Source organism: Heliangelus exortis, chromosome 9, assembly GCF_036169615.1.
Source record: "Heliangelus exortis chromosome 9, bHelExo1.hap1, whole genome shotgun sequence".
NCBI classification, from domain to species: domain Eukaryota; kingdom Metazoa; phylum Chordata; class Aves; order Apodiformes; family Trochilidae; genus Heliangelus; species Heliangelus exortis.
Window position 1 is genome coordinate 15675635 of NC_092430.1, and position 23698 is coordinate 15699332.

Here is a 23698-nt window from a genome sequence, read left to right on the forward strand (position 1 = left end):
CTTTCTCACCAATTTCACACTCTCAAACTGAAGAGGAAGCAAGGGGGTGGGGAAAGGTCTGCCAGATACTAGATATCAGCAAGTTTTTGTCTGAGAAATACCTCAGTAAGGCCTTCTGTAAGCAAAGGACTGGAGAATGGATTCACTTCTTTTTAGAAAGAATCCACGTATGGCACAGGTCTGTAGGAAAGCCAACTTGATCATTCTGCTGCTCCCAAGACCACTTGTTAGGTCAGCCTCTGGCTTTTTCCACATGGATGGTAATGGGAGTATCTGTGAAGACAGTTAGAACTTAAAAGAAAAAAAAAAAAACAACCCAAAAAATCACATCTTTATGGGGAAAAAACCAAAACTAGATCTCTTGTAATGTAACTATTCTATCCTACCTATCTATCTCAGAAAAATACCATAATATTTCTATTCCTGGAATGGGCCTCACAGGACACCAGTGTCTGTCTTTGAATTTTTCCTGACATCTGGCTCTGTGATGACTCTCAGCCATTCAAGAGATGGTTTTCTAAGGCTTCTGTCTTTGTGCAGACTTACTGCTCTCCCACCTGCCTTCTCTTGCTGCTTTCATTTTCTACTCTCATTTTTTTGAGGTGAGGAATTGTCGTTGCTGTTGCAGTAAGGTGCTGGGTGAGACTGGGGCAGCTGGTTCCTGCTGCAGGATGAACCATCAATCAACAAATTAGTTCATGTGGCTTCACTACTGGAGAGCACCCCTAGACATGGTTGTGCTATGATATAATATAACCTGAACTTGCATAGTCAAGTTGAGGAGTAGTTTTCCTCTTCTGCGTCTACAAATTTTTGGACTCACTTTTTTTAACTGGTACCAGCATGGGAGGCCATGGACTATGACTGTATGCTATCAGAGCATAAATAGTAAGTGGGCTGGAGTGCTGACTCTACCTGGACTCTTCTATCTAGAGCCAGTCTCAATATTCAGATCCAGGAGCAAAGTTTCCACACAGCATCTTCAATTTTTTCTCATCTACCAAGTCAACTTGGTACAAGCAAGCTGGACCCTGGGGACCCTACAGCTTTTAATGAGGTGAGAACTATCTGTATATACTCTGCACAATATTTTCCCTTGAGACAGCAATCCTGGGCAGGGCTAAAGATCTGATAGAGCTACCTGCCTATTGTATCTTTATCCTTTTCTCCAGGAAAGTACACAAGAGAGCAGAAAATCAAGCAACTCATAGTATGACTGCCTTAAAAAAAAAATTCCAAGCCCCCACTCCCTCACCCCATGTAGCTCATCCATCTGGTCTGATGGCATCAGTGTTGCTCTGAACAGCACTGCAAGTAGTGCTGATTGCAAAGCAGCAGCAGGAAGATGGGAATCATTAAAGAGACTCAGCCAAAGCCCTGTAATTAATTAGTTAGAAAAGCATCTTGGTGTTATTAGAGAGGCCCCAGCAGAGGAAGCGACACCTCTGCTCTAACAGACTCACCTTCCGCCAGAGCTGCTGCTGCAGTGTTTGACATTGTGCTGGTGTAAACAGAAATTAGAAGTCAGTGTGACAGGGAGAGGATCTGCTGGCAGGCTCTGCCCTTGGCCAGTGCTGTGCTATGTTCCAGGAGGCTCCTGTGCTCTTCTTGGGGGTAGAAATCAGATCCTGGAAATGGCTTAGGTAAGGATGATTGCTACTCACCCAGGAAGACCATGATCTTTGCTGTGATTAAAAGCAAGACCAATTTTCCCAGGGTGCTGAACAGAAAGCTGGCTAATTGGATGGTTGTGATTATAAATAGCCAAGCATACACAAAAATGTCACCCAAGCCACCAGGAACTGTTTATTCCTAGGATCTAGAAACATGCAAGATGCTGCTGTCCCTGGCGACATGCACAGGCTGGCTGCATGGAGAACTGGGCCATGCTCAGAGCTGCATATTCATGGCATGCAAATGTAAAGCTACTTGCAAACTCCCATAGCTGTCATCAGCACACAGTAGCATGGCCATGAGGCCCAGGGATGGAATACTATCCTATGGGGAGCAGCAGGATGCTGCAAGATCTGCATGTTGCTGAAAATAAAAACATCAAAAGGAAAATGGAAACACAAAACTAAAATAGCCCAGAATGCTTTAAGGACTCTTAATTTCCTTCAGGGATGGAGGACAGGCAATGTGGCTACTACATGGGGCAAGGAGGCAGGAGGCCTGGCTCTCCCCCTGACCTGCCATCATACCTTTGGCAACTCTGTATCTTCCTATATGCTCATTTTGCCCTTTGGTACTGTCAGTCTCTAGAATTCTTGAGTTGGGCTTCCAAACAATTACGGCTTAAAAATCAAGACCTATGAATTATGGGTGTTTTTGAATGGCCCTGTGGTTTCTGATTTTTTTTAGGGATTACATATGCAACTAAGCAGGTCAGTTTGGTTTTTTTTTTTTTAATTTTTGTGATTGTTATTATTTTAAATGAAAGCAAAGAATTTTACATAAACACTCATAAACTCTGGCAGCTTGAGTTGGCAGCATTGCCCGCTTTTCATGTGTCATTCCTGCTCCAGCTGGGAGTGTCTAAGGCATGGGCTGCCACTGGCCATGCCTGCACAGCATCAAGCAAAATCTCCCCAGTCTCAGTTTCTTCGTGCACATCCCCAGGACAATTGACAACAAGCAGCCATTCCCCCAGCTCTTTCCTGGGAGATGTTAGGTGGGATAACGCCCCAGAGTTTGGCCTGCAGTAGAGCATGGGTGATCAATAGACTTGAAGTGACCCAAGAGTAGGCTCTAGAGTGTGGTTTTTGGTACATCCTATGTTGACCCTGCTTTTGCAGCCTTCCCTATGTATTTCAAGATACACTTCAAGGCAATGGAGATATTGGAAAAATTGAGAACATGTCAGTGAGTGCATTTGCTGTCCTCACTGTTGAGTTTCAGTCAAGGTCCTGGTTATACTCTGGGCAGAATGAGAGACTGTGTTTAGCTTAACTGTTTTGCTCATCCCATGATGTTAAACAACTCAGATCCCCCACATTTTACCTTGCAGATGTGTGGATGTACCGTGGGAAGTTTCCTGTTTGAGCAGCTGTCACCAGCTCTGCAATGACAAGAAACACATCTTCAGCTCTCAGCTCTGAAGCTCATTTCTTTACAGTGGTTGTCAATGAAGACATTCTGTGAATAAATGAACAGAGATCTTCAAACAAACAACACATTCTTCCTCAGGTCAACTTTGCAGACAAAGCAAATATTTCAAGAGAATATGGTTACTGCTCATAACTCTCTGGAGCCAGCCTGCAAACTCTTCTGCGATGGCTGTAAATCTGATGGTGGTTCAGTTTAAGGACTTCACAGATGCTCCTTCAGACTGATATAGCGTACCATAAACGGGACTGAAAGCTACGATCTATAGCAGACAAAGCCTTTCTGGTTCATTCAAACACTGGGGAACCAGACTATTGTATATATGCACAGTTGGGATTCATCCAAAAGTGAGTGATAGCCAAAAGAATTTACACGTTCCTTGGCTGGGAAACATGTTGATTTCAGAAGGCAGCAAAGGTAACATGAGGATACAGGGAGACTCCCTCTCCTGGCATGTATTATCTGAAACTCGTTTTTTGACTCACCTCAGACTGACTGCAAAAGGGGAGAGTCCCAGGAGGACTGAAGAGCTCCCACCATACATCAGATACTCTGGTTTAGAGGCAATGAAGCATTTGGTCTCCATGGGATGGCAAGCAAATAGAAGGTGGTCCCACAGCCTCAGACTGAATTTTAGATGGTGTCTGTCTAGCTAAAGAGATGTATCAATACAAATAACATTGCAATCAGCTTGTGGGATGAGTTTCTGTTAAGCACTGTGGAAACTCCAAAAGGGTTTGGGGGGGTGAAATTCATCAGCTCTCCATATAGGTAGCAACCACCAGAGACACTATATAATAATAAAGGTTAAAAGCAAACAATTAAATCCTAAGGCATGCTGCAGAGGGGGAAGCCTGCCTACAAAGCATGAGACCACCACTAATTAACAGGGTTGGGAAGAATGTTCCTGGGGACAGAGGGACACACACCAGCAGTACCATGGGGTGTCCTGGGAAGCTGTGCTCCTGGCATCAGTCCTATGTGGGCCACAGAATGAGAGGGATCCTTGGTCTGATCCTGCCTGGCAGTTTCTGTGCAAAACAGGGCCAATGGGAAGCTTCCCACCCTCAAGGAGGGAAGAGGTGGGCCGTGAGTTTAACAAACATTTTGGTATTTGGAAGTCATTCCCAGCTCTCGTTTAACACACAGACTGCATTTCCCATTGCTAACTGGCAGCAAAGAGCTCATCAACATTTAAATAAGAGGCTTGTTAATGCCAGCGTGAGGCAGGTTTGCATGCCAAGACTGGCTAAGGTTTCGTGCCAAGGATTTTCTAAGAGAGAATTTCTCTAGGAAACTCCTTCAAAAGAAGAATTCACTTCTGCTTAAAGAGAGTGAGGGTTTAATTTGAAGAGGTGGTGAGCTGGTTAACTCAAATGGATGGTGCAAGAGCTGAAAGCCTGTGAAAGTGGGACTCCAGCTTTTAAATAAATTAGCTGAAGAAGGGCATGTGGTGTTTTGCAACTGATTATGCTTTCTGCAATTCAATAACTGAAAGAAAAAAAAAAAAGGCCATGCATAACCTCTTCCACCAGTCCCACTGTCTTGCCTATCAATGCGGAGTATACTAAGGTGAGGCTTTAAATGCACCTGTGAGCTGAGTGTAGGAATATTGTTTCCTACAAATGGTCAGCCAACAGCCTTAGTACAGGGAGGATCTGGAATCCTAGATCTCAAATAAATCCTATAAATCACAAAGAATTTTCACTCTCTTACCTTGTTTTGAGCCTTCTCTATGGATACTGAGCTACCATTTCAGAGGCAGTGCAGCTGAAAGGGTGCTGGTTTTGGCACAGCTGGAGAGTCCTCTACTGTATGTCTCAATACCATGGTTTAATGCCTTTCCTTGTTCTGTCATATAACAGGAGAAATGTCCGTGCTGTCAGAATATGTGCATGGTAATTGGCTTTTGCTGTAATTAAATGCCTCGGTGCCAGCATTTAATCAGCCGCCAAAGCCATTTATTGCCTCATATACTGCTGCACCATGAGCATTACCCCTTAATTAGCTGCTGAAATAGTGATGATTTAGCAGCGTCTTTATATTTATACTTTACGACAGCAGATTCAGTCCAACATCACAATATTGCAAGATAAAAAAGCAGCCCATTCTGCCATGCAGTGATTTGAGCTTATTTATTTTTTCCTTACCTTGTGGAAAACTGTGTCATGTGCATCTCCTGGTGACACCGCACTGGAGCTGCAGTTAGCACTATGAAAGCAGTTGCTACATCTCTGCTCCATTTCAGGAATGGCCTTGCATATTTTAAGTGGATTTAGCATCAATAGCACATTGTCCCCAGAAACTCTCTGTAGCAAGAGAGGTGTAGGCCTCTCCCACTTTGCCTCACCATCACCAAGAGTGCCTGGATCTGGTCCAGCAGAGCAAAGAGCTCCCAGCCTTCCTCCCAAAAGCTCCCTGGGGAGGAAAGCTCCTTTGTGTCACCAGAGGAGTGGTACTTTGTCTTGCACAACCCTGGCAGGTTATGATGGATAACACCACCAGCAGCAGCAGTTCTCCTGACAGAGCAGTCCAAACTTCTTCCCCTGGTGGTGTATTTTGCATTCACTTTCTGGTTTGTGGGGAATAGACTGTGGTGATAGAGCCTGCTCACTGTATCCTTCTATCTTCTCCAATTTTAGCTGTATGAAAGCAAAAGGTCTGGTCTATGCGGGTCTTTCAGAGCCCCTTGGCAGTTAGTGGAACGAGAGAGGCATCTCCAGAAAACAGTTTACCCTATCATGAAAGAAAGTGTCTAAGAGACACTGGAGGAATGGCCCTCTGGAGGTGTCCATCTATCACAGGGAGCCCTTCAGCTCGCTTATCTCCTGAACTATTAGAGATGGAAGAGACAGATCCATCCAGAAAAACAATATTGCCTGGTAAGACTGTTACTGTGGACAGATTCCCCAGCTTTCAAAGTTTCTTCCAAACTTTGAATATCCCTCAGAAAGCTTACAAAGCCCTTGAAATCTTCTCAGAATTCAACAGAAAGCAAAAGTCATCCTTGCTCAGTAATAGAACTCCATTTGCAACTGAGGAAGTCATGCAGTAAGGTACTCTTGATATCTTCAAGATAAACATACAAGACCTATCTTTGCTCAAAGCCAAGTAGTTAAATCTACAGTAGCCACAGCTGCAGAGAGCTATCACACCAGGAGAATGGAGCTGTACAACTGCTTCTTTGTTTGACCAGGAACGTCACCAACAGAGCAAACTGTGGGGCTGCCAAGTGGTCTGCACCGCCTCCACCCCACCCTGACCCCCGGTAGGGATGGCCTCAGCACCTGGGTTTTACATCCACTTCACTCCCAGAGCTTCCATTGCTTTCAAAGGATTCTCATTGCCTTTGATTGCAAGAAAAGCAGTGCCAAACTATCAAATTAATAGCTCCCCCACCCTTGGCCCTTGCCTCTGGCCCTTGGCCTGCTAATGCATTTTGATTTGTATGTGGACAACGTATCCCTGGAACTTTTCCATTGTAACAAGTTTAGCAAAAAAATACCTTGTGCTATAAAGGAAGTAATAATACTGAGTTTTGAAAACTATATAGCAGTTTAAATGGACTTGAAAGCCTCAAACATCAACTCCTTTTACTGCCAAGAGAAAGACTGTCAGACTCCCATGTCCTGTGGGAACAAGCTGCGGAGTTTTCCTTTTCCTGAGGGAGAACACAGGCCCTTCCTGAAGAACCCTGGTGAAGGCAAAGGGAGCTGGGAGTAAAGCTGCTGCTTGCACCTTCTTCCATGGCTAACAAAGAATCCCCTGAGAAGACAAAAGCTACCAAAGAAGTACTTCATGTTCACTACAGGTGGGAGGGGATTTATTAAATTTAATTTCCAGCTAAGAATATTTAGGCTGGGCAATAGGAAAGATTGTCCAAGAGTGAAGACAGAGCCACTATAGAAGAGACTGATAAGGGATGTTGTGGGATCTCCATCTGTCAATGTCTTCGAGGGGGGACATTACTAAAATTTTGTTGGGAGTGACAAATGGGAGCTGGGTTTAGCTACACTGAGTGCTTTGGGATCTCTGTACAATTCTGTGAGAAACTGTTCTAAAAATCTATGTTTGCTGATATGAATGGAGGACAGTACTCATCTCATTCAAGCCTTAATGACACAAACCAAACTTATCTAAAGATGCTCACCTGAAGAAAAGTTGAAAAATCTTTTCCACTGACTTGAGGACCAGAGGACCACCTCAAACAACAAAGTTGTATAAAGTATATATAGTTGAGGCTTGTGAAGTTCATTGAGATGAGTCCACCTTGAAGACAGCCTCTGCATCTCTGCCCAAGACAAGGTTTCTGTGAGCAAAGGGCTTGTATAAGAAGGTTCAAGGATAGAGAAGGTAATAAAAACAGAGACTATAATTAGGGTGCAGAGTTTGAGCAGGTAAGAAACAGTCACTGGAAAAGCTTACCAGGACACACCGGATTTCCTGTCACTTGAAGCATTTTGGTCAGAGAAAGTGTTTGGTGCTGTGCCAGGTTCTCTTGACTGGAGAGGTGAAGGTCAGGTTGTGTGGTAATCAGTGATGTTTTTGAAGCAGATTGGACTGGACCAGGAACAAATCTGGCTATTTACAGCAATGACAGCCTAGAAAAAACTTCTTAGAATCACACTTCTTTCTACTCTCCCCATAATAGTTTGAATAATGTCCCTCCATTCAGCTGCAAAGCAAGGTGATTGGCTCTGCCATCACCCATCATAACTCAGATTTAAGAATACTTGTGGGCAACCTCCACATATAACCCACCTCTGCAGATTACCTCATGGTTTAGGAATGGAGGGCTCTCTACTGCAAAGGCACACAGTCTTAAGATCAGCACAAGATTCATCAAGAGATGACCAGTACAAGCAGGGGATAGCCTCTCTTGTGACATATTTCTAGCATCCTTGCTTCAGACAGCAGTGAAAAAGGCTCTTGAATTAAGTATATTGAGGAGCCACACAGTAAAATTTTGAACCCAAACCAGAGAGATGGAGGAGATGAAGCATAATTGCAGGTGGAGGTTGGAAGAAAGTAAATACCATTCAACTTGAAAAAATAATTTCACACACTAGCAAACAAAAATGAAATTTATAAGGAGTTTATTGGATTGGTAAAATGTAATAAAAAAGCATTTGTGATACTTCTTCTGCAAAGAAAAAAGGCATCTGGCGATTTTGCATATTTATTCTCCCTTACAAAACATTAGAAAAGCATAACTGATAAAAAGGATAACAACTGAAAGAGCAGAGCAAAGAGGAAAATACATCTCAATATAATTGGATAATGCATAATAAAAATACAGAAAACACATGCTTAAAACAGCTCTCATTCTCATACTGTAAAAAGTCATTTTATGTGTTGAATAAAAAATATATGCCGGTTGCTCTGAAAATTGCAGTTTAGAAGAGGTAACTAGCTGAGAACAAAATATATATATCTATATATTTATAAATATAGAAAATGTGTATATACTGCATCTGTCCTCAGTACAAACTGTAATAAATGGGTTTCAATTCATGTGCACGGTTACCAGAGAAAAACTTCATATATTACCCAGCAGACCAATCCTGTAAGGTGCTGATTGCATTTCCTGAGTGTCCTTCAAAGCCCTACAGAAGTAGTCAATGAAGGAGACAAGTGGCCTGGATGGGTTCAGTGAGAAGGGAGACTACTTCAGCAGCTCACAGGAGGTGCACTCAGCAACTTGCAGGATTTGGGAAAACTCCAATGGCAGCAGTATTGGGCCCCTCACAGACTTGGGTAGTGCTTGTGCTCAGCAAGTAGAAGTCTGGTACCCCCAAGTTCTGACAGATAGGAGACCAGTCCTAAAAGCTCAAGTAATATTACTTCATTAGGTCTGAGGGCATGGGAGAGTGCAACAGAAGGCATCCCTCATATAGGGAATGACTCCTTGTGCCCCTTTCTTGCCCAGATACCTAGGTTAGTGATTCACATTTAAAAGGAAGATGCTTCCCATACCAATGAGAGCCTCCATCTGCTGGCACAGGACAAGCAGTGTGCTCACTCACTCTCCCCTCCCAGTGGCAACACAGTCAACAATGCAAAAGCCTTCTCTCTCTCTCTCAAGGGCTAAACCAACCACAATCATAAAGCTGAAATACCACCTCAAACCTGACCTAGTCATCCACCACGAGTTACTGCACAAGTAATAAACATCATCACAGGTGAGCCCTACAACAGACAAGTCTACAGGTAGCAGGGATAGGCCAAAGCACATCAGCTACACAGGACAAATACATTCCTAGGGGCAGCTAGGAATACATTCCCTCCTTGCAGCTTGGAAGAGCTAAGCCAGTCTCTCAGCCCTTGTGGAGCTGACCAGTGGGACATTTAGCTAAGAGGAATCCTTCTGGAATGACACACGGGTGGTTTAGATCCTCTTGTATCAGCCCACAGGAAAGCCAATATGAGAGATTAAGCTCTGAAACACAACAAACATCTGCTTGTTCTGAGCTAAAAAGTGCCATTACCAAAACTGCAGAATTAATGCTCTGGGTCTCCCATTGGACTCACTGAACGGAAGGCACTGGAGGCTGCCCTCCAGTCCAACATTCCAAAACAGAAGCTGTTGCATGAGAAATTATAAGACTCTTAAGGAAGTTGAAGTCTGACCAATGCATAACTTGCCTATAAAGATCACGAGAAAGTCCATAACTTTTCTCTGCCCATCCCTCTACCAACACTCAGTCCTTGCTCTCCAGAGGGGTCAAAGTGGTGCAGTACTAAGTATGAAAACATCAAACCTCTCCCTCTGCTGCATTTCCAATAAATCTTGCATTTCTTTTCTGACCACAGCAGGCAAAAGTTTCCTAAAATATGATTTTTGGGATTGAAAGTGAGAGCCCAGCAGGCAAAAGTTTCCTAAAATATGGTTTTTGGGATTGAAAGTGAGAGCCCATCAGCCTCTTTAATACAGTAGCACCAATCAAACACTCAGCTTTTGGTTCACCATCAAATTTGCTAGTGTTAGATGAAAAATGAAAAATTGAGAGTTTATAAGAGACAATATTAAGTGAATAAAATCTCCAGATATGAATGACTCTGGAGTTCTGATAAGACAGAGACATTTGAGGAGATAAACCCAAGTACCTCTGCTACTGAACATTGCCTACCAGACAATGAGGTGTGTTAAGCAAGATGACAAGCAGTGCTGATGGGATAAAGTAATTGCTTTACTTATCTCAGCGGAGAACAGATGCTCAGAATTAACCTTTTGCTTCTGTTCTACATCATTCTCATAGTTTCCATCCCTACATCCTCATCACTTCAACCATTTCTTTGCTGATCATAAAGGAGCACTTGCAGGTGTCCAAAAAGGCACATAGTGAAGAAAGTGAAATACACTTTTTGTAAAGGCAGCTCAGTACTGGCCTGCTCTTCACCTTACTGGATATTCTGCTTAGATGCTTGTCAGGTGCTCAGCTATCTAGGCAGCAGGTACATTAGAAATAAAAATTTTTAGGTGGATAAATCAAAGAACTAGATCAGGCTCAGGGAACAATGGAAATGGGCTTCAATGGGAAATGAGTTTGTACAGAGCTGTCAGTAAAGCACTGGCAGATGTAAAAAAGTGTCCCAGGTTCTTAATTTTCAATGGGTACCATCTCAACACAGTCGAAATGCAAACCACAATCTCTGTCTGTGCATTTAAGTACAAACCACTATTATCTCATACAGCCCTGAATGAAACATTAGCACAAAGGCAACCTCATTGGAACAGGATCCCTCCCTGCAAATCCTAATCATTGCACACAATCCCATAGCTAAAGGCAGAGAGAAAACATCCAGTTCTAGCAAAGAACACTTTCACCAGGAAGGCAGGATCAAGCCCTAGGCTGGACACAGGCTTACCACAGGGAGCAGCTCTTAATACAGAGAGGATGAGCTGGACCTTTCTTGGGTATCAGGCTTCCTTGCTCCCATGCTGCAGCACTGGGGTGAGTTGGAGCAAATGTTTGCAAAGGTGCTGGGCTCTGGCTGTAGTTTAGGGAACACTTCAGGGGCTGGTATTTTTCTCCTTGGCCACCACACCAGGAAAGACAATAAAACCAACAAGGAACTACACTGAGTGGCCATCTCCCTTGCATTATGAAATTTGACCTTCCCAGGTGTGAAGGCATTCCTCCCCTCTAGAAATTGTATCTGGAAAACCTCTCTGTATCAGTACTGGAAAATACTCGTTTGCATTTTCCAGACCTCAACTTGAGGTGAGTTTGAGTATCTTTCCTAGACAGAGCTTCCAACTTTGTTTTACTTCAATATCCAAACCGAAATGGCTCCATACCACATAAGGACCACAGCAAGACCAGGACATAACAAATGACAAGTAAAATTAATGGCACCAGGAAAAAGCACATGGTCCTGACTATCAGAAACATTGAATAAGCAAAGCTTCTATGGAACAAAATTAGTATGAGATGTAGGAACAGCCACTAAAAAAAAAAAAAAGAATTAAAAGTAGAGCAATCATGCCCTTTATTTTTTTTTCCATGTATATTGTTTTTACCTCTCTTTTCTCAAAGATGAAATGGGCCAGGCCAGTTCTTTTTCCTATTCAAGTCAGCTTTGCTCCCTGGGCTGTCACGCTGCTGGCACAGACCTGTGGAGACAGGACTTCCCGCACTTCAGGGGAATGCTGAAGTGGGGCTATTTTTTTAACATCAAACTATTCCTGTTCACCATGCGCTCTGCTTCCAAAAATAAAACAAGCATCTGAGTCTTTAAACAAGTCAACAGGGCCTTTAAAGTTTCATAACAGTGTTTTAAACCTAGGCTAGAAGGGATGGGAGCAGGAATACTTTTTACCACTTTTGGGAAATAATGAAGAAGCAAACGTTTCTGGATGTGAAATGCTGGGTAGTAGCAAATCACAAGTCTGTTGCTGAGCCTGTTCTGTCAGCCAGCCCCTGTGAAAAAAAAAGGACAGTGAGAGAGTGGGGTTTTTTCACTGATGAACTTAAAATGAATGGAGGGGCAATACCCAGGAAGGAAGAGGGTAGACAGGTACATGGCATGGAAATGACTTGCCTGGAGCAACCACAGAAGTAGGCAGAAAATTGGCAAATATAATCTGTTTCCTTATTCTCTTAGCCCTGTTCCCAAAACTAGTTTGGGAATGAATCAGGAGAAGGGGAGGAGGGAGCAGCAGTTTGAACACAGCAGATGCTCCAGTTTAAACTGTATCTTCCCAAAGAGGAACTGAGGATGGGGGCAGGGGAGATGGCTATTATTAATGTCCTTCCGTATATAGCAAAGCAGACATCCTGCATAATGGCAACACAATACATCAATAATAGCCCAAGAATAGCTTCCTACCAGTTTTTTTCCCCCTGACAGTTAGAAACATAAAGAGAAAAATCAAGCTGCTGAGATAAATAGCTGAGTCTCCACCCCCACCTCAAATTGCCTTGGCATATTTTAAGAGATAAATGGTTCTATGAGAAATTTAAATAGCTTTCTCTTTTCATTTTTGGCAGCTGCAGGAACTGGGTCAGGTGTAGAAATTATTAATTTTGAAGCCTGAAAAAGCCATGTTTGAAAGTAAGGTTTCTTTTCCCTTTAAAGCATCAATTTTCTTAGAAGTAGAGTTAGAAAATAAATTTTAAATAATTGAGATTTTTTTTTTTAAATACAAGTTAGACCAAAAATAATTAAATAACACTGCAAGCTGCAGAAAAGGGGCAATTTGCATAAAAATTTAATGAACATTAAAAGTATAATGGTGGATTATAAATATTTCTTTGTGTAGAGTATTTATGCAATACCTTTCATTCCCCTTGGTCAAACACCACACTGGGAGTATGCCCTGAAGTAAAAGACTGGGGGACATCATTCTGTAGTTTTACCCCAGCTTCAGTTCATGTTTCCAAAGAGATAAGAGATTACTGCCAGAGCAACCAGAACCAAAGACTTTCACAAGGCACCCATTTACTCTTTCCCAGGTCTCTGGATTGACACCCCAGTGAGCTGATGGGCCTGAGTCTGGCTTGCTGCTACTCAGAGCTGGTGAATCTGGTACTGAACCACGTGTAAATCACTGCCTTTCCCCTTCCACTCAAGTTACTCTTGCTTAACATTGATACCAGGTTTGTAGCCCAGCTTTTCTGCATGGTGCCAGAAGCCATCTCCCTCCTTGTGCCATATGTGGAAGGATCTCTTTGCAACCATAAAAGTCTGAACCTTACAGAAAAGTCAAATCCTGTGGAAACTGCTCTGAGCAAAAAAAATGCTGATATATAAACTCCCTCACAGGATGCTACACTAGTTAAGACCTGTAAAAGGTTCAAATTTCCAGTCCTACAAAGACTCCAAGATCTTGAAAGATACTCTGTTGGCATGCAGCCAGCTGCAACGCATGGCTGGTAAAATCCTCCCTGTTCCCCATGCTCTGTTCTGTGTCCCAAATCAGGCAGATACCCGAGAAGGAGGAAGACTCTCTCATTTAGACACCCCCACTGCACCTCCACAGGGCTCACAGCTTGTGCTCTTCTTCCCGTAGTGACCAATCAAAAATTTAAAAGGTGACAAAGACACAGATGTAAATAGAACTGCAGTACCTAGAAAGCCAGAGCACAGATAGGATCAGGAAACAGACTGTAATTACAGGCCCTGCTACTTATTACATAGGCCTGTTGTGCTACATGAGCCTTCGGTGGAAACTTCCTGTGTAATTAATAAAGGAGAAACAGAATACTTTTGCAATCACTTTTCTAGCTTTCACTGTGGGGGTCCAATTCTGCCATCCTGGATTAGCTCTAATCATAGTCAGTCTTTCTCTGCATAAACTGAAGGCATCTGTTCTGTTAGGCTAGAAAAAATAAAAAGAAAGAAAAAAAAAAAAAAAAGGAAAAACCCTTATTGCAAACCTACACCACGAAATCAAGAAGGAAAGGAAATTGATCCTGAAAACCCCCACCCAGATTGTAATCTGACAGTGTTTTCAAGACATCTGGCAAAAAAGAAGAAGAAAGAAGAATGCTATGAAATATTTAAAATCCTATTTCTGTCAGGAATACCTGAGAGGGGGAAGGTGAGTTTGAAAGGGCTGCATTATTTGTAAGCCAAAACCTGAAAGCACCACCTTTTGCATAGGAGCATGAGATGCTCTTGGCCCAAGCCAGAGCAGTCCTGAGAACAGTACCAGGTTCTGATTCAAGGGGACTGGCATGACAAAGTCAAGGCTGTGTGTGAGCAGGACCAAGGCAGGCATTCTGCACACCATGGGATGTACCATGAGTTGTCAAGTATAAGGCAAACAAGAGAGTTAATGATACAGTAAAACAGCTGCATGTTTGCAGCCCATAGCTGATCCTCCTCATTTAAAGCTTCAGTCAGATTTTCAATAGCATGGGAAATAGGGCATTCCCTAGGGAGGATTTCTCCTAAAAGCACTTCTCTTACTGCTGACATTTTTACCAAAGAGGAATATTCAAGCTGTGAGATCTGACATGCACTGAATGGCTTTTTGCTTTGCTCCTGCACCCAGGATCTTGTTCTCTCCATCCTCAAATCCCAGCTGGGGTGGAGCACCTTTCCACAAGAACCTCTGACAGGCCTGACCACTGGGCCAATCCCAACCTGCACCATGATAAGCAGGCAAGGGAAGAGGCTTCACTTGCCCAGCTGGCATAAGGAGTGGAGCAAGCCAGGAGTTCAGCTGCTCATCTGTGCCTTTGCCTTTGGTCACATCAACCTGCCTGCTGTATAGCTCCAGTAGAAACCACAAAAGACTTCAGGACAAGCACTGGGTATACAAAGGGGATGAAAATGGTCCTGATATGTTAAAACAAAAGACACTTTGGAACAAAACTGGCACAGCCACAATCCCCACAACGCTTGCATAAGATAGAAAGAAAGAAGCCCTAGAATGTATTTATCAAAAGCCATTTTATGCACATTTTTCCTTCTGAATATTTAAAACATGGTGAATATTAAACTTCAGAGATTCTTAATACGTTCCAAAGCCCCACAGACCTTTGAAATGCTAGCTCATCAATATGCAACATCTAAACATGTCAAAAAAAAAAAAAGAAAAAAAAAGAAAAAAAAAAAAAGAGGTGGGGAAAAAAAAGCTATTCATCTTCTGCACATAGAGGTTACAGGGGAAAAAAACCCAAAACCACAACTTCCAGCATCTTATGCAATAGGTTAAATTTACTCTGGTTGGGAGAGTTTCACTTTCTGCAAGAAGGAAAGTGCCTGTACGTGCATTGCTGCTGGAAGTTTCTTCTGAAGTGTGAAGCTGAAATTGTGTAGCTGGATTACAGTAAGTAGTTTATTAAAAAAAAACATGGCTTGTGGCTTTGCATCCTGTTCCAGTCCAATGTAGTCTCAGGATCCCCCCTCCAAAAGGCCAGCAGACAGCATGCCACCTAAAAATCAGTTCTAGTCCAAAATGCTGTGGTTGAAATGGCTTTGCTTGTTTATAAAGTTTAGTGTTTCGTATCGCATGTATCTGACCTTCAGCAGAAAGAAAAGCTCAGTTAAATTGTGCAAATATGTACCAAATGGGAGCAAGGGAAGGCAGCCAAAAATGCTGCATGAGCTTTTGCAGGGCTGCAGCTTTTTAGGAGGACCAGTGAGATGAACTGGATGAGAGGCCAAATTGATTTAGGCTCCAGGCAGGAGCTTAAAACACCATGACATCCAAATTCACGAAGAAAATCTTCTGTTACTTCAACCCCAAATTTCCTGCACATGGGAACACTGTTTTCTTTCATCTTTAGGAGATGCTCATTCTGTAATCCGACATTTAAAAATGAACAAACAAACAGGAGTCAGCTGACAAAGGGCCCTTGCTGGTGAATGGAAGTAGGTCACTCTGAGTATTTTGCCTTTACAGTCTGGCTTAATATTAGTGTTGTACAGAAAACAGTAAAAACTGCACTGGAGACAGGGAAAGACTAATTTTGTCTTTTCTATGAAAATTAACATTAATATTCTGCATTAATGTGCAATGCCTCCCTAGAACCCTGTATCTGGTTAATTAGAAAAAACCCCAACAAAACAACAAACCACAAAGCAAACCACACACTAAATTAAACAACAACAAAAATCCTTTACTGGTCAGCCTGCGTTAAAGACAGCTAAGTATGAGTAATCGGGGAGAGAGGAATTTTCCTGAAGGCACATAAAAGAAAATGAAAGCTCTACATACAGGAACAAATAAAATTTTCTGTCCCTCATGAATGCAAATTCTAGCTATCCTTTTTTCACAAATATAATAAAGGAATAAAAATGGAGGGGAAAAAAGAGAAAAGACTAATAAATTTGTTTTTGGAAAAAATACTTAAAAACACAGTATCCTTCAAACACATTTCTTCATTATAAATCCCTGCAATCATGTGGTTCTAAATTACATGGTTAAATATGACTGAAAAAATAAGGCACATTTTCATAATGGTTTTAAAAGCAATAATTATAATAATTTTCTTTGATACCCATGTGGCAGGCTACTGATACTATGGATGCACAAAACTACTTGATTAAAGACCTGGAAAAGTTTTTCCATCTACTAGCTAAGACTCACAATATCTCCATGAAGTAAGTAACATACCATCTTCATTGCAAAGCTGAGTGCCCACTGAGCACATGGGAAAGAGAGTGGGTAAGAGCTGCTTGCAGACAAAGGGAGGCAGAGGGAAAAAAGTAGAGCTGTCCCAAGTGTCACGTTCCAAGCGAGGGAGTCCAGCTCCTGGAAATGTAAAGATAATGCCACCAACTGGGGCTTCTCTTTCTTTCCTCATTTTCTAAAAGATCTAGGTAGGATGAGCTACGTGGACAGCAAACAGCAAAATTAAAAAAAAAAAAAAGAAAAAAGAAAAGAAGCAAGCAAGCAGTTTGAACTGAGTGCTCTTGATACCAGTGATCAATCCCATTGCTTCCACGTGTGACATGTAGCCAGAGACCAGGAACACGTAGTCAGGAATAAAGCCCAGTGGGGTTTAAGCAGAAATTGTCAATATTGCAGCCTGTGTTTCTACTTGGTTGTAGCCCCACAAGCACCTCAGGTGTGTGTATAAGTGCACATACCAAAGCACTCTATGAGTGTTTGAGATTAGGGTTGTTCTTTTTTCAGATAACAGCAGAGAATTTCCAGGCTGAAATGAGAGCTGTTGCCCAAAGTCCACCAGGAAACCTACCAAGGTTATGGTTTTTCCTTAAATTTTTTTAGATGCTGGGTGAATGTTACAATTTGACAAATTTAAAGTCTCCTGGCATGCTCCAAATGCCAGTTGGGCAATTGATGTTGGAAATTAAAACTTGAAATGCTGAGGAAGTCAGGTAGAAATGTTCAAGAAGAAAGACCATTCCCAAGCTCAGAAAGGGATGTGGAAATTAAATTCAACCAGCATGTCTTGATCTTTGTGACAGTTTCCCTGATGTGTTTATATTCTTCAGAAATTTTAGGGGGAAAAAAAAAGGAAGAAAATTTCAATTGCTACAGAAAGACAGTGGTCCCCATATCCATCCACTCCTGGGCTTTAACATGGGAAACAAAAATTAATCAAACAGAAGTAACAGTTGTTTTGAGCAGGCTCACATTATTTTGATTGTTCTAACAAAGGAAAGAGTGGTTTCAAAGTTAGCAAAACTAATTAAAAATAAGGAGAAAAAAATCTCATTTTAAGTTTTACAAGTTTCAAAGTTTTTTTTTTTTATTTTACCAGGTCCAATACGGAGCCATTTTTCAAGAACACATGTGCTTGTTTTTAAATAGAATTTTTATCCAAATGAGTTTTCAAAGTTGTCACAGAACATTTAATTTACCAAGAAGGAACTCAAGAACAACAAAAAACTGAGGAAGATGATATAGGGTTTTGGGAAATGAAAATATTTTTTAACAAAATTCTCAAATTTATTTAGATAGAAATTCAATATGGCTTTAATTATATGTTGTGGATAGCATTGCAAAAGAGAATTTCTCATTTAAAAAATGGTCCCTCTGACATGACATAATTTAGTGTAAAATCTGTCACCAGCTCTAACTGGAAATAGTCTTCTCACAGCTCTTAGTTTGTACTTTACTAACTTCTAGATATACTAAGTAGTTCCTGCTATCCTTTGGCAACAAAGCTTCAGTTACCATCACTAGTGTTTCCTCATGTGAATTTCACTACCATGAGATTCTTCAGCACATCTCTCTCCAATTGCCTTGACTTCCAGAATCGAAGTCTACATCAAGTGTCATCAACCCAGCTCGGCTGAACAAGTAACAATGATGTGAACCAGCTGCAGATATCAAGAGAAAACAGTTGCAAACTCAAACCCTTTCTGAGCCATTGAGCTGAAGCACCAGGCAACTAACATTTATCTCTGATGCTAAAGGAGGGCAAAGACACAGGATTTCCCTCAAAGACCTCCTCTCATATTCCTCTTCTGCTGGACTTTCTCAAAATCAAAAGGAACCAGCGTTTATCAAACCTAAGGTAGGCTTGGCTCACCGTGGCCAGATGGCAGCCATAACAAGTCCAAAGAGATTTCAGTATGACTTGTTGCATATTCTTCTTAACAAGCACCATATTACTAAAATACACTTTTCCCTCATTCTTCTCAGGCACACTTTGCTGACAGGCAGAAAGTCAACTTAAGGCCATGTCTAATGAAAGTCTCATTCCTGCAGTCAGGATGAGCACTATTATGTAAAGTTCACTACGCTCAACACTTTGGTACTCCCACACCTCCCTGATTAAGTCATTACCCAAGTATTTTGCAGCTGTGATAAAAATCTGTGAATTAAAATATGAAACAAAACAAAATTAAAGGTGCATTATCTGCTAGGCTGAGGCAATGGTGTTGCTTTCTGTTTTTAAAAGCAACATTCAGGCAATATTTAAAGTAAGTGACAATCAAACCATCCCATTCACAAAATACCAGTGTTAGCCTTGGGTGGATGCTTAAGAATTGGGCTGTAACTAAGGCAACACAATCTTCTGGAGAAAGTTTAAGCAGACAGTTTTAAAGCCTTGGTTCAAAGATACAATAAATTTATCTGTAGGATTATTGTGAGATATGGGAAGTGTCACAGCCACCTGACGTGGAGAACACAGACCTGGAATAACTCATCCTCCTGTTGCCCAAATGTTAAATTGGATCAGCCACCAACTGCCCTCCTGTAGTTGGCATAAGGGTGACACAGGAGGCATTTCATGTGTTCTGGGTAATTTGTCAGAGATTTCACTGTGCCCACATGCTACCCAGATCTGTATGTCTGGGTGATTTAGAACCAGCCTGGTATTAATGACTGTAGACCCATGGCTTATGCCACATCATGCAAAAAATCTGTGCTTAAACAAACCCCATGGGCTTAAATATTTTGCTAAATTAGAATCAGATCCTGGAGCCCCCTGGGCCCTGTCTGGCCACACAAATAATGGGATCAGGCCCTACTTGCCGACAAATGCTAGACAAAGCAAAAGCAGCATAAGCAAAGACTGCAGACTTGAACCAAAATGTCTGCATGATCTTCCAATTCTTTCTGAAAGGAACAGTTTGGACATCACTACAGCCACAGATAATGTGAATTTTTATCATGGCTAAGAAGTACACCTTAGGAAAATCAAGGTCTCTTTGGCAAAAAGACTCCTTCTTTGGAATAGAGAAAACAGGATATATTATAAATATGTGATAAATATTGTGATGAAGCAATATCCCAGTAGTTCCTAATTGCAGTGCAATTGAGAGTAAGTCCACCAGCATTTCCTAATTAAATCCTGAAGCATCAGAGGAGAGATTTTCATACCCAAGGGTGATGAGAGCCTCTATGATGTATATACGTTTTATGCAGTATCTTCTGAATATATTTATAACAATTTTAGAAGCCAAAACCACATGCATTACAGAAAACAAGGGTACTTTGAATGCTCACTTCTTCCAACAAGCAGATGGCTTTAGTGTTTCAGGGGTGAAAACAAAAATATGATAGTATCTTTGCCCAGATGTGTCAGGTCTAGAAATCAAGCACAGTACCTCAGATATCAACACTGCTCATTCTTTGTCAAACATCTTCCATCCATGGAGTATTTAATGCTTGACAAGTTTGGCTCTCACCACTCTGCATGCCAGCCCAACTCACCACAGCATGCTAATAACAGAGGATTCAGATCTAGATCTCCTGGCTAGTCCTTAGCTTTGAAATGGGCTCAAATCCCAAACCTACATACCAGCAATCTTTTCTGGAAAGAGAAGACAGAAGTCCAAAAATCAGTAATTTGGGCCAATCTGTGATTAGTTTAATTCCCATAACGTCCCTGGGAAGTTTGAAAGAAACCCTCTTGTTCAGAAGACAAGAAGCCACAAACTTGTTCCAAGTCCAGTCTATGGCAGAGCCATAAAAAGCCCAAAGATTTCGGTTCTCCGTAGTCTAGGACAGAGTCTTCAGGAAGGCACAATTGCTCATTTCCATCAATTACCCCAGAGTTACTCAGGAGAGTGTCATCAGCCACTTGATTTAATACTAACAAGAATAAGGAAGATCAGAGCGATGTTCACTGCCTGATGAATGGTTTATTCTGCACTTGAATGCATCACTTCTTCCCCTGTGCTATCAGATGTGTAAAATTCTCCACAGTGATACAACAGTGTTAACAACCCCAGCTCTTGACCTCCTGTTTTTTTGTAGGGTTAGTTCAAACTGGAGTTGCTTAAGAGTTGCAGGGTTTTTTTGACTGGTGGCAGTGCAGGCTGCACGTAAATAAGCGAGCTCAGAAGTACCTTACAGGCCCCGGTTCAGGGAAAAGAAGCCCAGATGGAACCTGGCAGGAATCACAGTGCAAAAAAATCTGTTTACATCTGAGGCAGTAAAATTCTTGAAGGCCAGGGCAGAAATTCAGTATAAAAAGGCAAACTGCTTCAGCAGAGCCACTATGGTAGAGAATGATTTCTTTTGCTTAGTGATGCTACCTTGTACAAAGAAGGATTCATTCTGAGCTGTGAATTTTGGGTATCTTCCCTAACACTGGTGGAGTTTGCCAACATATAAACCATGTATGGAACAGAGGTTTTAGATTGGTATTTCTATATTTGAATTTACTGTATTCAGCTTTTCCCAGTGCTTTTCCATAAAGGTTAGTGCTAAATGGAAAGGAAATGCACCATTTGCAGGCACTGCAGTTAAGTATCACAATTTTTCCTGCTTCCTATCGGTCTAGCTCATCTAACTTTTCTTTTCAGCCTTAGTAGGTATAATTATATCAGGCTTCTGTTATTTAGTGAAAGGATGAAAGTACCACATTCTTACTGTTTTTCAGTGGGTGCATAAAAAAATGCTTAGAACTTACTCTTAAAAAGTGCCAGTTTGTCACTTTACATGGTCAATCAGCCTGCAACTGTTCTGCTTCTTAATTTGTTAAGTGCAAAGAAAGGTATTTTCTTTGATTACATCTGCAAATAAGATATTAATGTCAATTCAGTGATATGAAAATTACTCCCTCACTATGCAATTTGCACCTTAGTTATTATGGGTTTCATGAACAAGAATATTATAGCTGCTTGGAGTGCTGTGGATTTCTAATTTTTTTTTTTTTAAATTAAGCAAACTAAAAAAAACCCAACCCACCAACATGAGAAAAAAAAATTATCTGTGCCCAGCTTTTATTTGCCTTGGCATCTGTACTAATTCTGGACTAAAGATGAAAATGTTGCTGCTGGCCCAGCACTCTACTGCAATGACATTTCACCAGAGAAAAGTTATGAGTGGCTGAGATGAAAATGAAAGGAAAAACAAATGCTTTCTTTTTGAAATGGCATAGAGAAGGGTTTAGAACTTCTTTAGATTTCTTCAGATAAAAACAGAACAAAAGCATGTATTTAGGAGGATCGTTTTTCTGTTGTTGAAATAAGATCCTTAACTTTTTAAATGAGAACTCCAGATCATGCTTGTTACCATCAGAAAAATGTATTTCCCAAGGCCCTGTTACAGATGAAGGAAAATCCTCCCATTGCAATAAAAAGGAGATGGAAGACAATTCTATTGCTTAAATGTCTACTCAGAAGACCAAGACTGCTAGTGGTCCCACTAGATTGGGTTGTGTGCGAGTGCTGTAAGGTTCCTTTGAGCATCGCTTTGCACTGCAGTTCTATGTAGTAATTTTTTTTTAACCACCGAGATTTAAAAACATGTGTTTCCAGCCCCACATCCTTAAAAGACCTTCTCAACAGACATGATTGGCTTATACCTCTGGTAAATCAAAAGCACATTGTGTGTGTGTGTAGTGTATAGTGTGTGCAAGCTCACATCTTTGTGATTGCTCATACGCAAATGAGCAATTGTGAATTGGAAGCATCACTACTGAATAAATTTATGCAATAGCAAAATACAATTTCATAAGACAAAGAAAAACCCTATTGAACTGGAAGGGAATGGAGACAAGTAAAGGCCTAAGACAAAAAATATAGGTAATGAATCTTTGTCTCAAGGATACAAGATCACACCTACACTCTTAGGTGAAGCACAGTCAAAGTTGCATTGTTTTTGTGATGAGAGGTATGCTGGGTCTGCTCTCACACCTTCTAGGGCAATGGAGCTACTTCTGCTGGTGATCCAGATCCTATTAAAGTAAAAGAGAAGCTCCCTAGGACTTCAGTGAGAGCAGGTCAGGTTCTTAAAATAACGTGGGAGAAAGAACTGGCTCAGCCATCTTTCACCTTCTACTTGTACATCTAAAGAAATAGGAATAAAACACAGAAATATAGCTAGGACCATGTTCAGACTTATTTCTGCAGGCAGATAACTTAGGTACTGTGATCACTTATCTCCATCAGCTGCAGAGACAGCAGGTGGTCTGACTCACTCCCTGCCCTCATGAAAAGTCATGTCTAAATCAGGTGCCTGTCAGTCTGAACATGGCTTCTCAAACTGCACTCTTGTTCCAAGGCCTTCCAGTTTTACCATTTTCTTTTTTTTATAAAAACCAACCAACCAACCAAAAAACCCAACCAACAACAACAACAACAAAAAAAACCCAACCAAAACAAAACAACCAACCAACCAAAAAAAAAAAAAAAAAAAAAAAAAAAAGAGAGATTCAGACCCTAGATTGGAAAGAAATCATGCAAAGCTTGTGCAATATCCCTCAATGGGCATCCTGGGGAGGATCACAGTTGATACTCAGAGATCAGTGCTGGCCTTGGCAGTCAGAGCCTGGATCCGAGCAGAGTTGCAGGTCTTGCAAAGGATGTGCCCATCCAGAGGGTAACAGCCCTGGTTGTCCCCTTCAGACAGGAGGCCACCACAGTCCTAAGAAATAAGCAAACAAAAAAAAAGCAAAGTAAATAAAGCAAAGTAAATAAGAAAGAATAAAACTAACCTAAGAATCTGTTAGTCAAAGAAACTCTCCTCACTCTCCACCTTGTAACAGGATCCAGCCTGAGTCATCATAAAGCACAAAGCTGAAGTACGTGATGTCTTTTATGATTAAACCATTTCTTGTGAAGAGACAATGCTGCAGAGAAGATGGATTCCCAAGCTCTTTGCTGAATTTAATCCAATTGAAAATAAAAGGAGATCATTCCCTTCACATTTCTGAGGACGGAAAGGTCTTTAGTATTGAAGAAAACATCAAACTTTGGCAAGTAC

The 23698-nt window shown here is 41.4% G+C and overlaps 1 protein-coding gene and 1 long non-coding RNA gene across 7 annotated transcripts in view; both read right to left on the reverse strand.

The window, feature by feature from the left end:
- Positions 1-4928, reverse strand: LOC139799862 (uncharacterized). The gene is made up of 3 exons (XR_011727500.1): positions 3591-4928; positions 3001-3058; positions 1-273 (listed from the first exon to the last, which is right to left on the reverse strand). It is a non-coding gene; the product is annotated as an uncharacterized lncRNA (long non-coding RNA).
- Positions 4929-8184: 3256 nt separating this feature from the next.
- The window catches only part of LPP (LIM domain containing preferred translocation partner in lipoma), a 333750-nt gene continuing 318236 nt past the window's right edge, over positions 8185-23698 (reverse strand). For all 6 annotated transcript variants that reach the window (XM_071752337.1, XM_071752336.1, XM_071752335.1 and 3 more), the window contains one exon: positions 8185-23359. In XM_071752337.1, the coding sequence (XP_071608438.1) occupies positions 23231-23359 (129 nt within the window). In that variant the 3' untranslated portion in view covers positions 8185-23230. The remainder of the gene's footprint in view (positions 23360-23698) is intronic.